Here is a 19,682-nt window from a genome sequence, read left to right on the forward strand (position 1 = left end):
TCTCACACACACACACACAAACACACACACACACACACACACCCCAACACAGACTTTTGCTTTGTATTAAGAAAGGGGAACTAAAAAAAAGAAAGAAACCTGGTAAGTAATCTCAGAGCCCCATCTGCATGTGAAAACAGAAATAAATGACTTAAACAGAACTTAATTATCAATATAATAGAGACAAATATAAGGAGAATAAAGAGACTAAAGAAGGCTAACCCTTTGGGACACGAAGAGAGAAAAGGGAATGGGAAATGAGGAAATACAAAATAAAATAGTAAGTAGTGACCTCGTGGTGACATGTAAACAGAAACAAAGCACGAGGAAGAATTCTTACTTAAAAGGTGGACAAAGCAGGAAAAGGCACTGCAAACAGAAAGCATGAGCATGTGCAAAGATCACAGATAAACTAACTTGCCAGAAATGCAAGCAGAGAAATGGGGTAGGAATGTAGGATGTACAAGGAGGGAGAGCAGGACAAGGCTGAAGAGACAGGCAAAGGTCAAACTTAGACCGTGGCTAAGTAACTGGGACTCTACCCTAGACCCCAAGGAACCATTTAATTTTTAAGCAGGGAGAAGGATATAGCTCAGTGGTAGAGTGCGTGCTTAGTATGCACAAAGTCCTGGGTTCAATCCCCAGTACATCTATTAATTAAAAAAAAAAAATTTAAGCAAAGGTGAGATATAACCAAATTTGAATTTTTTGAGAACAAAATAAAAAACATAGCTGGAACACACACAAACTTTATCCAAGACACAAAAACAAAATACCTAAAAGATGGATAGATTTGCCTACATCAAAACTAACAATGTCTGTTCAGCTACCAGAAAAAATTTAACTAAAAGAAAATGCTTGCATCACATATAATTGATGGAGGATTAGTGCCCACACATACAAATAACTGCTACAAATAAATAAGAATTAAAAAAAAATCAGCCAGTAGAAAAATAGGCAAAAGCAACCCACAGAAAAGAAAACACAAACAGCCTATAAACATATATAAAAATATTCAACTTTACTAGTAACAAGGGATGTGCCAAACCTAACAACAATGAAAACCACTTTTCACCTATCAGTTCACCATGTTTTAAGTTTAATCATGCCATGTCTGCAATGATGCAGAGAAGGGGGTAATCTCATAAAAAGCTGGTGGGGAACATAATGCTGCTTTCAATGACCCTTTGACATCGTTTAAAAATTTAAATATATGTATGCAGAAATTTTGTTTCTAATATCAAGCCATAGACATTTTCTCACAAACACACAAAGAGGCATACTTGAAAATGTTCACACTTGAAAATGTTTGCTGCAGCAACAAATGGAAATGACCTCAATGTGTCACAATGGAGAAACAGTCAAACTATAGTATGTCCATTTGATGCCATTCTATACAACAGCTAAAAGGAGTAAGGTAGATCTGTCTATTCCAGTATGAAAACATTACTGCCTTATTGACTCAAAGAAGCAAACTGCAGAAAAACCTAAAATAACACTCTTTTTTTAAGTGTGTAAAGCTACCCTTCCTCATGCCACACACAAAAATCAATTCTAGGCAGACTGCTAATATAAATGTGGAAGGCAAAAGAATAAAAGTCTAGAACACAATAAAAGAAAGTATCTTCCTGAAACTGGGTTAGGAAAAAAAATTTTAAATAGGATGCAAAGGGTATAATCCACGTGGTAGAAGACTGATAAACTGGACTAGATTCAAATGAAGAACTTTACTTGATCAAAAAGACACCTTTGACAGAATGAAAGGGCATACATGAAATCAATATAAAGCTCATACACAGAGTGTGTAAGTAACTCCTACAACACTCCTACACTAGTGGAAGGGCTGACTAGTACAACTACTTTGGAAAGCTGGCATGACCACTGAAGCTGAACGTACTCACACCCTATGACTCCCCCAGTCCTCTCCTGAGTGTAATCAGACACAGATGCACACATGTGTGCATCAAAGACTTGTGCAAGAATTTTCACAGCAGCATTTTCTGTACTTAAAAAATATCGTAAGCAGCCTAAGTGATTACCCTTGAGAAGGAGGGAAAGCCCATTAACTGGGAAGTGATATGAGGGGCATTTCTGGAGTAAGAGAAATATTTTCTATCCGACCTGGCTGGTGATTGAGTTGAGTATTTAGCTATGTACTTCTGTATGCACTTTTGTTCATGTTTGTAATATTTAATAAAAATAACTTACAACATATATAGATACAATTCAACATTCATAAGCAACCTAGAAAATCTGAACAATTGCTTGTCTATTAGTGTATTAAAGAATTCTTGTTAATTTTTTAGGAGAAGCAAGTCATTAGGTGTGATAAGGGTACTATACATTTATATTTTTAAGAGTCCTTATATTTTAGGGATCTACACTAAAATATTTATAGTGAAAGGATATTATGCCTGAGATTTTCTTTAAAATAACCCATGGGGGTGTGGGGGAGAGGCACAAAGAGGTATAGCTGAAACAAGACTATGAATTTACAATTGTGAACTTAAGAGTTAATAACTGCTGAAATTAGAGGATGAGGACATGAGAAAGTTTCATTATGTAATTCCCTCTGCATCTTGAAATCTTCCATAATACTAACTTTAAAAATATAAACATACAAAATAATAACTCTCTCTCTGTACACTATTATTTGTACATACTATTTGTATGCATGTAATATATACCATACAGAAAAAAACATATGTATGTATGTTCTTTTCTAAAAAATTCTCTATGTAAATATAAATTCTCTGCAACAGATCTAGAAGGACTGACTACACCAAATTAGCAACAGTGATTAATTTGGGGTCAGGGAATGAGACTGCTAATATTTGTAATGTTTAACTTTTCTCTAAGCAGAATATATTCATGTACCTCTAGTAAAATTAAAAGTTAATGTAAATTAAAAATAAAACAAAAATAGATTAAAAATTAGCATATATAAAATTTTAATTTTGTTAGCTACTGTCACCTTTTAAAAAGGCAGTTCTCAACATTTATTTTTTAACTCAAGCAAAAGCGTAAGACCTATTGAGACTTAAGTAGTTTGAAAACCTGAGAATCTCTGGTGGGGTAATCAAACTTCCTTCAAGTATTCCATCGAACACAAAAACTCGGCCTCGACACAGCACTGCAATGTGACTTGGGCAGCACCCTTCACTCTCTGGAAAAAGAAACAGAAAACACAACACGCAGGTTTCTCAAAGTTAAACAAGAGTAAAGCTGCATATTTACACCCAGTAAAATAATCATTCCTCCAATATTTTATTTATCATATATTCATCAAATACATCACGTGGATAAAAACTTTAAAAGGTGACAAAATTTCAGTTATTATGTTATAAATACATGTTCTTGAAATCTGTCCATGTGACATCTAGAAATTCATGAAAGTTTCAAACACCTGTATACCTTGAGAGTCATATAAATCCTAAACTACTGCAGAGCTTTTTAGTTTTATTTACAGATAGGGTGGGAAGGGGAAAAGGCAGCAGAAAAGTCCTGGAGAAGAAGTATTTGAATCAGGTTTCTTTGGGGGATGATTTAATATTGATTAATTATCAGACTATGTAAATGCAACAGTATCTAGCTATGATTTCTCAGTAAAACAGTTTTCAGTAGAATAAGGGCACTGTATGCCTGAGTGGCAAGGAGAAAGAATTTGCCCCACCTATAGTGCTACGTGAGGCTCTGATAACACCCTGTGAGTCACTGACAATTGATTCTATGGTTCCTTCACACATCTTAATTCCCCAAGAACTACTTGCTTGCTGTAAATCTCAGACTATTCTGATTAGTCCCATTTTTCAACTAGTCCCTTTGACAAGGGTCTTCCTATATGATCTCTGCTCCTTCCCCCTCAAAAAGGGGAAGAAGAAAAAGAACAGAAGAAAAAGAGGAAGAAAGTTAGGAAGGACACATACTGCCACTGGAAGTAAATTTACTGGTTGATGTTATGTACAAGGAACTGTGCTAAATACTTTACACACATTATCTCATGAAATCTATTCGTCAGCTATGAGGAAGAACCATTTCCTGGTAGCACTATTACTTTTTCTCTTATACCCTATTTCCTCAGGTCCTTGGAGGCGAGGTATGCATTTTCTTCATCTCTCGTGTTTGCTTCCAAACTATTTATTCTTCTTTCCCCTTCACAAACCTCCATATTGTCGTACATTTACCACCACTATCCTTCACTGCTGTCATCTACTATCTAAAATTTAGGGCTGGGAAAGCAACAAGAAAATACACCTGAGGCCAAGTTAATCAATCAGTGTTTGGGAAGAGAATGACAGAAGGTTCTACACCAGGAGGAACACAAGAGGGGATATCTGAGCAGAGGCCTAAGTGAAGGAACAGAGCAACGTGGAAGTACCTACAGGAAGAGGGTTCCAGGCAGAGGAAACAGCAAGTACTAAGGCACTAGGACAAAAATGAGCTGTTCTACTTACAGCAACACAAGGGCAGTGCAGCTGCAGAGAGAGAAATGGGGAGAAGGGTAGACACAATTGGGACCAGATCACACTGGGGCCTCCGGAAAGTCTTTCAATTTTAAGTATCATAGGAAAGAAGCCAGTGGAGGGTTTTAGACCAGAGAGTAATACTGTCATCTAATTAATACTATAAAGGGCACTCCAGCTGCCATAGGGAGAAGGGATTCTAAAAGGGAAGAAAAAATACAGCAAGTATCAGTGAGGAGGTAACTGAAGTGATCAAGGTGAGAAGGACCTAAGTGAGTGAGAGGTGACTGTGGCCTTGACTGGGGTGTCTCACTGGAAGGAAACAACAGGTTGATTTTTTTCTTTTTAAGATGGGAGACATTGCAAATTGGTACAAACCAGTAAAGACAGGAAATTGTTCATGCAGTACAGAGAGAAAGGATAATACAGAAGCCAAGCCCTTGATTAAGCAAGAAGAGGTTTAACCCAGGGCACCATACAGAAGAGCTGTCCTTATGAGTCAGAATAGCTCATCATGATACATGCCCAGGAGTGGGATTGATGGATTATATTCTAACTCTTTTTATTTTAAGGAATCTCCATACTGTTTTCCACAGTGGCTGCATCAAATTACATTCTTTGACAATGCCAAGGTCCAGGGCATGATCATGAGAATGGGGCTGCTTGAGAAGGAGTGGAGGTACAGATCCCTAGAGGAAGAAAGTGAAGGAGAGGAGAAGCCACGGGTCATCAACAAATGGAGGCTGAAGTCTTTAAGAACATGACCAAGACAGTAACGGAAAGACAGGGAGAGGTGCTAAAGCAATCAATGAATGAAGGAGAATGATCAAGGGGGAAGTCACTGTAACAATGACAAGCAATGGTGATATAACCTGACAGCATTTTTTTCCCAGGAGCTCAAATTGTAAGGAAATATAAAATGGAAAGGGCATTGGAAAATAAAGAAGACACCAACATCTCCTACTTGCCCTCTAGTACCAATGGGTAAAAGAAAAAAAAAATCACCATGTGAGATGGTTATAGGAAAAGTAGTACAAAAAAACCAAAAAACAGATTTTACTAACAGTGCCTTTCCCAAGGGAATGGGAGCTTTCAGAGGAAGGTTGAGGATATGATGGATTTTGCTGACCATAAGCTCCATCAAGTACAGGAGAAGGGTTGGGGAAGGAGTGGAGGGTGCATCACAGTAGTGGGGAAGTGGGGTCAAATTACGCTATGCACAAGTCCGTGAGTGCAGGTGATAAGAGACGACATTTGAGGTCTGAACTTCATGGGCAAAATGAGGTAAACAGGATAAAAGGCAAAACTGAATCAGTCCTAATGGTCTCTTAGGGTTAAGTAGCCTGCTGCCCTCCCCCTCACCACACTTAATTTCTTTAATTCTCTCCTTATCCAGGATAGATGCCATGGAGAACATCATGATTTCTCCCTTGCAAAACCCCTTCAATCCTTCACTCCCTCTTTCTCTGCACCTGCCCCTGTTGCTGGGCTGGGGTGGAGGAGGGTGAAACACACCAGGGAGTCTAACTGTAAATTCATAAACACACATGTCAGCACTGTTCACTAGCCTATGTTTCCATAGCACATTTGCTTTTCCCACTTTCCAAAAAGACCATTTCAAACCTCCTTTCTCCTCAAATCCTCCACCCCAATCCCACCTCAGTTCTTATTTCATCAAGGAAAACACAAGCAGTACATAAGACCGCCTCATCTTCCTACAAGTCAGCCAATTCATCTGCATCTAGATATGCTTTTTACACTCCTCTCATGCCTGCTCCTGTCAAAGACTGACCCCTCCACCATTTCTGCTCTTGACCCTCTCTGCTCTTACCTTCTCAATGGCTTTGTTCTTTATCCTTTCCCTTGCAAGGTTATTTTTCTTTCTCTCCATGCCATTCTTGATAGATCACCCATCTCTCTTAAAAAAAATTCACACACACACACACACACACACAAATCTCCCACTACACAACAAAACTTTGTTTGCAAGATTTATTTCCAAATGTTGCCACATTCCTTTGGCTGCCTTTCATCTCCTCCAGTTGAGCTCCCTTTTCCAACTTCCACTAACACTGCTATTGTCAGGGGCACCCTCTGACCACATCACATTGACAAATCTAATGGTCACTCTTCATTTTTATATCATTTGATCTCTTGGGAGCATTAGATACAACACTTCTTTCTCCTGGCTTCTGGAAGACCACCATCTTTGTTTTCTTCCTACCTTGGTCCCTTTTGCTGGCTCCTCCTCCTCTGACCACTGAATACTGTATTCAGTTGTGATAAGGATCAGTATCGGTTCCAAACGTCTTCAGCTAAATGTGTTCCAAAAGTAATCTTTGCTATTTTTATGGGGGTAGAAATGATTAGTATGCCTGCTAAGGATGACTCCTAAATTTGTATCTGCAGTCCTGAATTCTCCCCAGAACCCCAAACTTTGTACCCAACTGCCTATTTACATTTCCATTTAGATGTCTAAAAGGCATCTTAAATTCAACATTGTCTAAGGGAACTCTTTATCTTCCTCCCTAAATACCTCTCCCCAATTTTTCCCACCTCAGAACCAACACACCTATCTACTCTGTTACTTACTCAAGCCAAATAACTTGAAGTCATCTAATTCCTCTTTTCTTCTTACATTTCACCACCAATCTATGAGCAATTCTGCTAACCCCAAATCCAAGATATATCCAGAATCTACTAACTAGTCATCACCTCAATGCTATCACCGTAGCACAAGCCTATTGTGGCTCACTGGGACTACTAAAACAACTTTCTAACTCATCTCCCTGCTTCTACATGTCTCTCTCCTAAAAATCTATTCTTCAAACAGCAGGTAGAATGATCCTTTAAAAAATAAATCTGTTCACATCACTCTCTTTCTCAAAACCCACTAATAGCATTTATTCGCATTTTAAAGAAAAGCCAAAAAACTTAGTTGGCTTACAAAGTACATTATGATCTAGACTCTAGTCACCTTTTCAATCTGCCCCTCTCCTTCCTGCCAACTCTGCTCCATTCACACTGCCCTGCAAACATGCCAAGTTTATTCATGCCCAGAAGATTCCCCCTCAACACACACACACACACACACACAGACACACACACACACACCACCACTACCACAGCCAATAACTAAAACAGAAATGAAAAGCAGGCTGTGCTAGATCATCTTACCACTCAGATCCTCAGAGAAGTCTTCCCTGACTACCTAATCTGAAATGGCCACCCAGTTACTCATGTGATTTCAATTCCCTATATAGTATTTGTCGCAAACTGCTATTTTTTCATGTTAACTGATTACCTCAGCTTTATCCTTATTTGTACCTTTCCACATAGCCATAAGTTCAAGAATATACTAACCATGACAGATTAAACCACCCTGTCAAGAAGTACATTATTAAATTAATGAACCTCATTTTATGCACTGTAACTTAAAGGAGTTACCTTATCTACAGACATACCTACTAAGTGTTAAAGATTGAATTCAAAACCAAGTCTATTGATATTAGTTCTTAACTGATATGCATACTGTCTCTCTTTGCTACTGCTATTCTCCTAGCAATTTTTTCCTGTTTATCTTTTCAATTCATATTTAAACATTAAAATTTATGCCATAAATAAACAGGTTCCTTTATTCTTTCTTTTAATTCTTCCTCTTTCAACATCAAGGTAAATGTGTCTGGACTGAAGAACATTAAGTATCTCAAGCATCTCAAGAGGTTTACAAAGAGAAGCTGAGTTCTACATGAAAGCAAACTCATACCCCTCACACTACAAGCAAAAATGGTTATTGAAATTTTACTTTAAAATAAAATTTTATCTACGAATAATGTCCATTCATAATTACATTCTGCAGTAATATAAACTGTGGTATTACATTTATAACAAGAAAAATTCCTGAAGTAACTGGAAACCAGTTGTTGGTACAACAGAATTTTCCATTTCAAGATACGCTAGGACACCACGCAGAAAGCACCCTTAACAGATGGTAAAAACGAAAACTTCGATGAGTCAATCTGAACACATGTACCCCCAAGAAGACTGATAGCAGGCTCTCACCTGTGTGAGGCAGCGGGACACAGGGAGGAAAGCACTCACAAGGGCAGATGCAATCTGGTGAGTGCACACACAAAGATAAACCAGATAAGAAGGAATGAGGGTAGAAAGAGAAGGATCCAGAGACCATATGCTCCAGACTTCCTACTACTCTGATTCGTAACTCTGCTCTTTAACTACAATTCAAACTCTCAAATCATGCAACGTGAGCATCAGGTTTGTACAGAACCATGTAAGACATGGTTTAAGAAAATCCATTCCCATAAATTACTTCCAACTAATCAGAATGACTGAAAGATAAGGTTCATAGAAAGCCTTTGATTAGTCAAAATCCATAAGAAATATTCTTCAAAACAGTATGTTCCACAGTCTCATAGAAGAAACTGCAGCAAAACAACCCAAATCCCAATGCTTTTACCAGAAAAAGTACACATGTTTTCTACTTACCAGTCCTAAAATAACTCATAATTGAATCTCTAGTAATTCCTGGAACCTTGCAAGTGGAAAACAGCATTCGAAATTGATTCATATCTAGAGGAGTATTTCCAACTTTATGAACAGCCACTTTTTCTCTGTTAAGACAAATTTAAAAAATGTATTGACCAAGAAATCATGATAAATCTTATAAACCCAACAGTCATACCTACAGTACTCATCCCCAGATGAGTGAATTAAAGCATCTCAACATTTTGCCACCTGAGACCTTGGGTAAATCTGTAACCAAATTCACCCAACTATCCTTACTTTCTTAATAGCTGCCAGTAGATCAAGTTATGCCAAAGATTTATACTTCCTCTTTCCAACTGAGTGCCTTCCTTTGGAGGCCAGTAGTGTTCAGTGTGGGATGCAGGACCCGCAAAGTTGACATTCAGTTGAGATGGTATGCGAACGTCCAGGTAGGCAACATTCAGCCACCACTCCTCCAGCTAAAAGAAATTAAGAACGTCAGCCTAATGCTACTGATAATACCTGACTATGTAACTGTTGGGGCAGGGAGCTGTGTTTATTCTTTTTTCTTTAATTACTCTTCAACACTTAAATACATGTTTTGTTTTAAATTATCATAGATACTGAAAAATGCTATTGTGATCATTTCTTCCTTTTGAAATTATAGGATCTTAAGTACTATTCAGTTTAACTACATTATCAAAAACATGAAACAAGATGGTACTAAAGACACCTTCAAACAGATCATATTTAAATTACAAATACCCAACAAAGCACTCTAGGTGTGTTTTTTCAGGATACCTGGAGTACAAAAGATACTTAACAAATCTTCACTTAATTTAACAATTAAGGCACTTATAATTTTCCTTTTCCAAGCAAAAACTGAAATACTAAATCAGAAATATTAAAATTTCACCCGGCTTAAGACTAATTTAGATTTTTTTCCACAGACACTGCTTTCTATGAGTCTCTCTTTCACAACATGCAACTGGCTTTGATCTATAAGAAAGTGTATTTCATCGAATTACTTGGATTTCCTTTTGAAGAATGTGATGTTATAAACTATAATTAGTAATTCAGAAAAAGATAAAAGTGAAAAGGATATAGTCAGAACAACAACTTCTTTACCTTTACCCTAATATAATTAGTAAGCACTCAAGGCTCAAGATTGAGAATAAAAGAATCTTGAAGTATACAACTTTATTATTCCATCAGAGGTATCAAAGGCCAATGAAAATATCAGCTTGCTTTTTATTTCTAAAACTAAATGATAGTTACAATCATTATCACTGGACTAAGGTAATATTTTAAATTATGAAAACTCATCAGTTATCTGGACAAAATGCTTTTCTCAAGCCTAGTCTACAGATCACCTGCAACAGAACCACAAGGAGTAGTTGTTCAAATAAGGATTTCTGGGCCCCTCAGACCTACTCAATCAGAATAACAGGTCTCAGGAACTCTGCATTTTAACAAGTTCCCTGTATAGTAAGAGAGGAGCCCATACACAACCCTCAGAACTCCCGAGAGTTAAGTAATTCATTCAATCTTTTGGGGGACGATAATGACAATAATTACAAGGATTTTACAGCAATAATTTTAAAATGAGAGCTAGGTACATTGTTACCTTCCATTCTTTAGGGATCAATATCCTAAGTATAAGTACAATAACATAAATACCCAATTTCTTTTTTCCTTCGCCCTTTCAAGTAATTTCTGCTGCAATGTTTTTCCAATACCATTTTGAAATTTTTGGACAATTGCTTCAGTTTTCTTATATTCTTCTTCATTTGCAAACGGCTTTACTACAAAGAAAAAATATGCATTAAAGTATTTAGACATCAAGTACCACAAATTCACTTCGATTATTATTACTTACACAAACCTGGAGACTCAGTTATATAAAACAATTATATATGCACTATTACAGCAGTCCAATAAATTATAAAGGAGATTATGACATGAAAATGGCTGAAAAACAATAATGCAAAATACTGTAAAAAATTAAAACAGTGTATACTATGTAATCTGATAACTATTTTCAAGAAAATTGTTTTAAAATCATTCTAGATGGTGATAGTTACAGTGACAGAGACAGGACTGTCATCTAGCTACTAGTCCAATAGGAAAATAAATCCTGTTTAGCCACGACCAAGAGAAATTAAAGCTTCTTTCCACTAATGTTCAAGCAAACCCTTTAACACTGTGAATGTAAATGCAATGTGTACATAAATTTAAGTTTAAAGACTTCCCAGAGAAGTTTAGGGTCCCTTGTGGCCAATAATGGTTTACACACACACACACACACACAAACACACACACACACACACACACACACACACACACACACACAGAATGCACAGTTTCTAGTCCAGGAAAACCAAGTGTTCAGAAAATTGAGCTATAAGTTAGAAATCAAGGTATGTTAATATCTTCCATTTGTTTTATTTTGCCTCTTCAAAGTCTTAAAGTTAAATAGCTGTATTCAGAGAGCACAAGTCAAGCGAATAATAAATGAATTTTTCAAAAAAGAAACTAGAATTCCCAGATGACAGTAGATGAGGAAAAAAGGAGAGAAAAAAAAAAAACTGAGTTTCCAGTTAAACAAAGTGAACTAAGTACATAAATTTATCTTCACTCCTAGAAATTCACAAAAATAAGAGTTCAGTAATCAAAAAGGCATAGATTCATAAGGACAAAGAAAATAAAAGAAGACAGGCAGCAGACAAGATAAGCCAACAATATTACAAATTAGAAAATACTTGGGAAAACAGTGACTGCACAGCACGGAGAAAGTTGTCATCTACAGCCTAGACAGTGGAAGGTAGTGGGAGATAGTATAGATTAGGTACAAACAAAAAAGCAAGCCAATTCCTTCAGTAGAATCTCAGAAAGGTTCAAGAATTCAAGACACATGGACTTCTAAAGGCAGGGGACAAAGGGAGGCTGAAAAACAGGAGGACTGCTTCAAAGTCTTTAAAAGCAGCCAACAAGTACCCCATCCATACTCATCCCTGTAGACCACCTCCTCCTTTCTAGAAAGCCAGGCAACTTCCTCCCAATGGCAGTAGAAATCTGAAGGTTTACCCTCAGGAGAAGTTGAACCAAACAAGCAGAATACATGAATTTTAGCTCAAATTTTAAAAAGAGGGATTACAATGAAAGTGTACACCAGAAAAATGAGCCCTCCTGCCCACTCCCCCTACTCAGCTCCCTGAATACTAGCAGTCAGGTTCTAAACAAAAGAGAATTCTTCTTTGGGGAAATCATCAGTCCAAAAGAAAGAAGTATTGGTATTTGGGTATGTCCTAATGGAACTGCTGGATCTCTGCCCTCTCACCCTACAAGGCTCACTCTAAGATCTCCTAGTTGCCAAGCCCCACCCATGCACACAGAGCTCCAGTCAGCCTTTAAGTGTGATTCTTAAACATGAATGACTATGTCTTGCCAGATAGTTGAGGAAAGTCTCTTATGTGAGAGTCAGAGAACAGAACAAAAGATTGATACATCAAACAGTAAACAGACCAAAAAGGGACAGGCACTAACAGGCACTAACAATGAAAGGAAAACAATTTTTTAATTAAAAGTTTCACTCAGAAGGATGCAGATCCAAGTAGTAGGAGTTCCAGAAAGAGGAGGGGAGGGTATTGCTCAAGTGCTAGAGCACATACTTGGCACACATGAGGTCCTGGGTTTAATCCCCAGCACCTCCTCTAAGAATAAATAAATAGACCTAATTACTAACCCCCCGACCAAAAAAAAAAGGAGTTTCAGAGAGAGAAAGAGCAAAGGGAGGAGAACACTATCAAAACAATGATATTTTAAAATAAAGAACATGACTTTTTAAACTAAAATAACCTACTGAGTGTTCAGAGGAATAAATGAAAAACCTACACACAAAGAGATATTACTGAGATATTCAGAAAAATAGAGATAAAGACAAGGTTTCCAAACACATTTACATCAAATACCAGAATGGCATCAGACTTCAAGAGGAACAAACAGTGCCTTCAAAACTTAAAAGAAAAATCATTTCCAACCCTAATTCTATACTCAGCCAAACAATCAAGTATGAGGATGGCATAAATAAATTAAGGAGTCTTAACATTCTTTTCCTCCCAGACACCCTTTCTCAAGTAGCTACTGAAGATGTATTAAACCAAAATAAGGGAACAGAAAGAAGAAGCCAGAACCCAGGAGCCAGGGAATCCAACAGGAGAGAGAGGTGACCAGAACTGGCAGGATGATGGCCTCAGGAAAGCCCAGGGTAATGGCGGTCCAGTCAGAGAACTGAATGCTGACTGGAGAGGAGAGAGAGCCCCAGCAGGGATGTCTCCAAGAAGAAATGAAACTGAGAGTATCTCTTAGGTGTTTATATGTATTCAGGGATTTTCAGTGTATTTGGGAATGAGTTAGTTATGGATACAAAGCCAACTAAACAAACGAAAAATGGAAAACAAACAAGCAAAAGGGAAATAAAAGTGCTATACACCAATTGGTTCTCTTGAGAATAACTGCATAACCATATACCCTCAATGGTCAGGGCAATTAATTTGCATAAATTCTGATTTAAATCAGGTGAATACTAATTTAATCCCAAATGGTGATTTTTGTACAGCTGCATTGAGAAAATGAGAGGGATAATGTGGATATGTTGGACTGCATAAATGTTGGGAAGGGAAGATGGAGTTTAGGGCTTGCAGGAGAGCTAAATCCACAGCTTTTTAGGAACTAATTTACAATATCTACAACTAAAATAATCCAAGAAATAGTAGTATAAGAATGTTAGTTTAAATCCGGAGGTAAACACAAGAAGCAGATAAAATATTTGAAAATGCTTCCCTAAGGGAGTGGGATTTGCAGTAGGTGGGGAACGAGGCAGAAGACTGTACTACTTTTTATTGTAAGCACAATAGTACCGCCTATTCAAACTATGGAAAAATTAACATGAGAGAGACAGAAGTGTTTTGGACATTTTAAGGACACTTTCAATTATCACAAGCCTAGAGGAAAAAGCAATTTGACACTCATCAACTTCTAACAATTTTATAGTTTGCTAAGTTGCTAACAACATTAATATACACTAAAAGATTATAAACATACCTGATTCAAGGTATTTTTTTAATGATTCTTCAAGTGAAGGAACAGGCAGTGATGGAAGAGAATCCTGGTACTGAAACGTCCGTTCTTCAGTTGATTTAGCCAATTGATTCTCCATGATGCAATCACAGTAGGAACACTAAAGAAAAAAACCCCATAACTTCAATCTCAAATATTCTTTTAGAGGCTAGTTCTAATTCATGACATCAACATTTAGGGACTACAGTATATCCAGGACTTGGGCCTAACCCCTAAGGAATTTATAACCTTGTCAGAGAGAAAACCAATTTAAAAAAAAGCGTAGAATCAAAGTGTCAGAGGTCAAGGAGTGATCAGTGGGACCAATATAATTACCATTTACTGAACACCTACTAATTGCCAAGTACTTCAAGTAAGTGTTACAGAAAATATGCTATCTCCCTAATCTTCATAACAGCTCTAAAAGGGAATTCACTGCCATTTCAGGTAAGTCAAAACTCAGATATTTAGTAACTTGCCTAAGGTCAAACTAACAACTCAAACCCAGATCTGTTTGACCACAGTCTTCCCCCATACAAAGGCTACCTGATAGTGGGTGAGGGGCCCTGCAGTAGGCAGAATTCATATATGTAGAAAAGGATAACGGGCTGAGAGGAAGAACTCTGAACAGCGAAATGTGAAGGGGTATGGAAGAGTCATCCAATTACAGAGTCATAAAATATTACAGAATACACAAATCATATGACAGGCTGTTGGAACCTAATTGGGTGACACCGACACAGAATGATTTCATGTATCCCGAAGCAACCTGGAACATTCTCCACAAATGTATTAATTTTCATTAGAGAAATCAAAGTAACACAAAATGTGAATGAAAAAAGAGATTCCTCACAGAAGCCTTTATAAAGTATATATTAAAATAGCAATTGAGAAATCAAGGAACATTAATATTAAATAGGAATTGCCTGTCTTTTCAAATACTCCTTGCTAAGACTAATATCAAAGCCAAATAAAACAGTCATAGAAAGTTACAGAATAAAACATTACCAAAAACAATGGTGCGGCAGAGACTGTTTTTCAGCCAATAAACATTCTCCACTTCCTTCTTAACAGAATCCTGAGTTTCAGCTGGGCATACAGCCACACAGCTGCATCTTTTCTACCCTCCCTTGGTGCTCAGAATGGCTTTGTCATGTCTATGTTGCCTCCAGATCATATCCTGGTAAACTACACGTGTTCACTCTCCCTGGCTTTCCCTCCTTCTCACTGCCTACCTAGCAGGCAAAGTGCCAACTGGAACAGCACTTGAGACCCATTTATGAAGGCGATACATTCAGGTTGTCAGAATCTTCCTACTAGCCCTAGACTTCTTCCTCTAGATGGGGGGAAAAACAAAATAACACAAAAACCTTTTATTTAAACTTTAGTTTGTGCTTTCTCTGTTAGGGAGAAGAGCTTAGCCTTCACCACTGATGTAAAGAGATAATTCAAAAATGAGGTACAACAAAGATCTCCTAATTCCTCAGCTTCTTCCTACCTCATGACTGTCTCAGCTTCACTTTGACATTCTGTAACGGGGCTTTACATCTAACAGAAATGTAAATTTGGGTCCAAATACCAACCCTGCCACTTTCTAGCCATGTGCTTCTGAGCAAGTAACTTTCACTGAACTTCCATATCTGTAAAGAGAATAATTACGTAATTAGAGTTGTTAGGATTTTTTTAATACCTGCAAAGCCACATTACAAAAATAATCTGGTTGAGACAACCACATCACACTAGGCGTAACTCCTATGAATGGCCTCCAAGACTCCACCCCTTCTAATCCCCAGAACCTGTCAACATGAGGTGACTATCACTTCCTTGATTGTGAGGGTGCTATTACACAACTAGCCTTCAACTTTTAACTAGGGAGATTATCCAGGTGGGCTTAATCTAATCACTTACGCCCTCAGAAGCAGAAAGCTTCCTCCAGGTGGTGGCAGAAGAGAAGTCAGGGAGATTACAAGTATGAAAAGGACTGGAGGTGCTGTCTGGCTTTGAAAATGCAGCTCGTCTTGCAGAAACAAGAGAGGACCTAGCTAACAGCCAGTAAGGAAATGGGGTCCTCAGCCCTACAACTGCATGGAAATGAATTCTGCCAACAAACTTAGTGAGCCTGGAGGTAGATTCTCCCCTAGGGCTGCCAGAAAGCCCAAACCAACAAACTTTTTAGCTCTGTGAGATCCTAAGCAGAGTATCCAGCTAAACCTACCCAGACTTCCCATCTATAGTGCTGCTAGTTAATAAATTTGTGGGGTTTTTTTAACTGTTAGGCTTGTGATAAATTGGTACAGCAGGAACAGGAAACTAATACACACACACAGAAAAGATAAGCTATTCTCTGTATACATCCCTCCCACTTAATAGACTCTAGGGCACTGAATTCAAGACTACAATTTCATACCCACTACGTTCTTAACTCACCAAAATCTACACATTAAAAATATGAATTATCAGATTCTTTCAAGGAGGATTAGTTGTTTTGAATTCTCAACCACAAAGGTTAAATAATAGAATTCCAAAAGAACCTATAAATGCATTAAGAAAATGATGACGCTGGATTTAATTACCGTGAGCTTCCTGGAAGCCGTAAGATATAACCTCAAAGTGGAAAAGAGAATCAGGAAAAACAGGTAAAATAAATAGATTATCACATACCAGAACACCAGGATGAATTGTTTAGGACTACCAGGAGCTTGTTGCAAAAATTCTGTTTTGAGATCACAGGGGGTTGAATTATGCTAGTGACTGTGGGGAGAAAAAAAACAAGCTCAATAATTGCAGGGGGTAAAATTAACAAACACTGGTAAAAGGGTAAACGACCGAGGAAGACAGACAACCTAGGGGTTGGGAGGCCCCAAGACTCAAACTTTGGGAATCACAGCAAACACAAGCAAAAAGTCCATCTGCCAAAGAGATGGATGAGAATTACCACAGGATTAATCGGTTTAACTACTAGGACAACTGCACCTCCTTCCAGCAGACAGGTCCACGGGAAACACTATACCTCCCGGTGCCCGGGTATCTGGCGCCAGCGCCCTGTCGGCAGCGCAAGTTCGAAGTTTGGCTCTAGAGACAGGAGCAGAGCGCGACGAGAGCTCGGAGACTCCTCCCGCTAAGACAAGGGCAGCTCAAAACACTCAAGAAGCCGCCAAGAAATCCAACCAAGCACGACGACGGACCAGCCTAGCGGCCCAACCTCAAGGGTAGCTTTCTGACCTGAGCAGGCAAGATGCCTGAATTGACACGACAGCCTCCGCCGCTTTACTTTATTTAACTCCGTTCTACAGACTTAACTTTTCTCCACCCTCTAAGGGTTAGGGGAGGGAGGAGCGCTGACTCCGCAGTCCGGCTGCTCCTCACTCCTCGCTCTTCACCTACTCCACCACCCGCAGCTGTGCCGACCCGCTTCCTTGCGGCCGCCCAGGAGCGGGATTGGACGGAAAACAGCGAGGGTCCCACCCCGCGGTCACTGAGGGACGAGGATTGGCTGGTCCCGCCCCGTACTTAAAGCTGGGGGCGGGCCGGGCCTGCGCTCTGGTGGACGCCGGTCCCCGTACCCGCGGACGTCCGCGACCCGGGGGAGGCGGGGGGGGGGGGGTGGACATGGTTTCTAGGCTGCAGGCCCGGGAAAACCTCCACCGACAAGACGAAGAGTCCAAACCCTGTCAGGCATCAGTTAACTGCCTGCCACAGGTGGAGTACAGCGTCTTGCCCGGGACGCGGCGGGGGCTATGGGTCGGCGGCGCTCGGCTCACGCAGGTACCTCAGCCTCTGGAACAGATGGCCCACTTTCACCCAACTCGTGCAACACTCGACGCCGTGTTTCCTTTTCTCTACTAACCCCAACTCTGGCTCACAGGCCACTCTTCCCACTCCCTAGTGTGACGCTTTTTGTAGCCCCCAAGCAAGAATTTGTACCTTAAAAGGAATATTATTGTTCACCCCGTGTCCTAGCAAGAGAACAGTAACCACATAAATCCCTACTGGACCTTTCTTTTTCCTTCATGCACTTAAGCTAAAGTTTGTCCAGCATGGATGTGCTGCAGCCATCTGCGCCATCCGGGGCCACCCTGTCCTACAAGTTTTCCCACTGCCCAAGGTCCTTGAAGCCCCAGAGATGCTCACACTGCCCACTTGAGGTTGATCTGATGTACTTCTACTATCTTTTACTGTCGCACCAAGAAATGGAGTTTTTAACCAGAGGAAACTTTCTAGAGGAAGATCATGATGTAGTTAACTTAATTTCACAGACAAATCTATTTTACATGTACGTACTGAAATAAAATATACTGCTTCATTTTCCATTTTAAACACACACTTTCGTATTTATGGAAGAAAAGACCTATAGTTTACTGGTCCTGAACTGGTTGACAGATATAAATAATAGGATTTTAAATTAATATGTCATTACAGGTCCCAGCCCTTTATCTGTCTTTCCTAACTCCCTCAGTAGTAAAATCTGACCTGAGTTGTAACTGAAGCTACACTTGGTGTGAATATTCGTAAGTTCTTTACAGAAATATTAATGTGTCTAATTACAGTGCAGCACCAGCCCTTGCTGGATGTGTTGCTTAATATATGGCAGACACACCTTTCTGATAAAAGTTATAAATTCTGAAACATCAGATCAAAAAACTTCAGGTGGGGAACTGTAGACTTGTAGCAACAATTTCTGAAAGTGTGATAAAGAACTTTCCTCTCATAGTACGTAAGTGCTGTGTTCTGAATAATATATTGGCTTACATAAAAAAAAGAATGCTGGGGGAGGTAATCAGTTGTTTTTTTTTTTTTTAATGGCAGTACTGGGGATTGAATCCAGGACCTCATGCATGCTAGATACACACTCTACCACTGCGCTGTACCCTCTCCCACTATGAGATAGTATTCTTAAACAGAATAATTTTAAAAATACTCAAAAACGTTGTCCTTTTTCTCTCCTTCCTAGTGAGTTCTGGCACATCATAAAGTTTATGCATGTTTAATGCTTGTGGCTGGCATAGAATTTAGGGTCACTTAGCTTCACTGCCTTTCTCCTAGTCCTAATGTTTATTTAAAGGGGAACAAGACATTTCTGTAAAGATTCGTGGATTCTTGGAAAGAGAAAAACCTATGGGATTGAATGAAAAGGAGTGGAACAGAGACTTGGGTGTTGGAATAAGGGTAATCTTTTAAAATATACCGATAAGCAAATGTACCAATAATCCCCCAAAGCATACAAGTGATTTGTTTTTCTTCAAAATACATAATATGTGTTTTAATGGCAGATTCTAAATTATGTTCTGTTCAAGTTAAATTTGAACTAGTTTGCATCTCTTAGAGTAGAATGGGAGATAACAGGCACATAAGTTGTTTTAGTACATGACATATTGATAACAAGAAGTTGTCCCAAGATTGAAAACTGATTGTGATTCAAAATATTTTTCTGGAGAAGAACTTGTAAGTACTACAAGTGGTGATAATAAGTTTTTTTTTAAGTTGCCATTAAAGATCTTTCATTTTTAGTCCTATATAGCTCTTTCTCAGTATACCACAAATAAAAAAAATCTCTCAGACAATTCTGGGTAAGTTCCACCATAAAAAGTACAAAAA

At 38.7% G+C, this 19,682-nt stretch overlaps 1 protein-coding gene across 11 annotated transcripts in view; it reads right to left on the reverse strand.

The window, feature by feature from the left end:
- The window catches only part of CROT (carnitine O-octanoyltransferase), a 37,725-nt gene extending 20,225 nt beyond the window's left edge, over positions 1–17,500 (reverse strand). Inside the window, exons 1-8 of one of the 11 annotated variants that reach the window (XM_074367544.1) lie at positions 17,098–17,500; positions 16,749–16,838; positions 15,586–15,727; positions 14,073–14,208; positions 10,650–10,774; positions 9,267–9,448; positions 8,970–9,094; positions 3,058–3,166 (exon numbers count right to left, since the gene is read on the reverse strand). In XM_074367544.1, the coding sequence (XP_074223645.1) occupies positions 3,058–3,166; positions 8,970–9,094; positions 9,267–9,448; positions 10,650–10,774; positions 14,073–14,187 (656 nt within the window). In that variant the 5' untranslated portion in view covers positions 14,188–14,208; positions 15,586–15,727; positions 16,749–16,838; positions 17,098–17,500. Of the gene's footprint in view, positions 1–3,057; positions 3,167–8,969; positions 9,095–9,266; positions 9,449–10,649; positions 10,775–14,072; positions 14,209–15,095; positions 15,371–15,585; positions 15,728–16,748; positions 16,839–17,022 lie in introns of those variants that run through there. The other 10 variants (XM_045510415.2, XM_045510414.2, XM_045510413.2 and 7 more) reach the window with 10 other exon arrangements.
- Between the last annotated feature and the right edge of the window lie 2,182 nt (positions 17,501–19,682).

This window comes from Camelus bactrianus, chromosome 7, assembly GCF_048773025.1.
Source record: "Camelus bactrianus isolate YW-2024 breed Bactrian camel chromosome 7, ASM4877302v1, whole genome shotgun sequence".
Lineage (NCBI taxonomy): Eukaryota > Metazoa > Chordata > Mammalia > Artiodactyla > Camelidae > Camelus > Camelus bactrianus.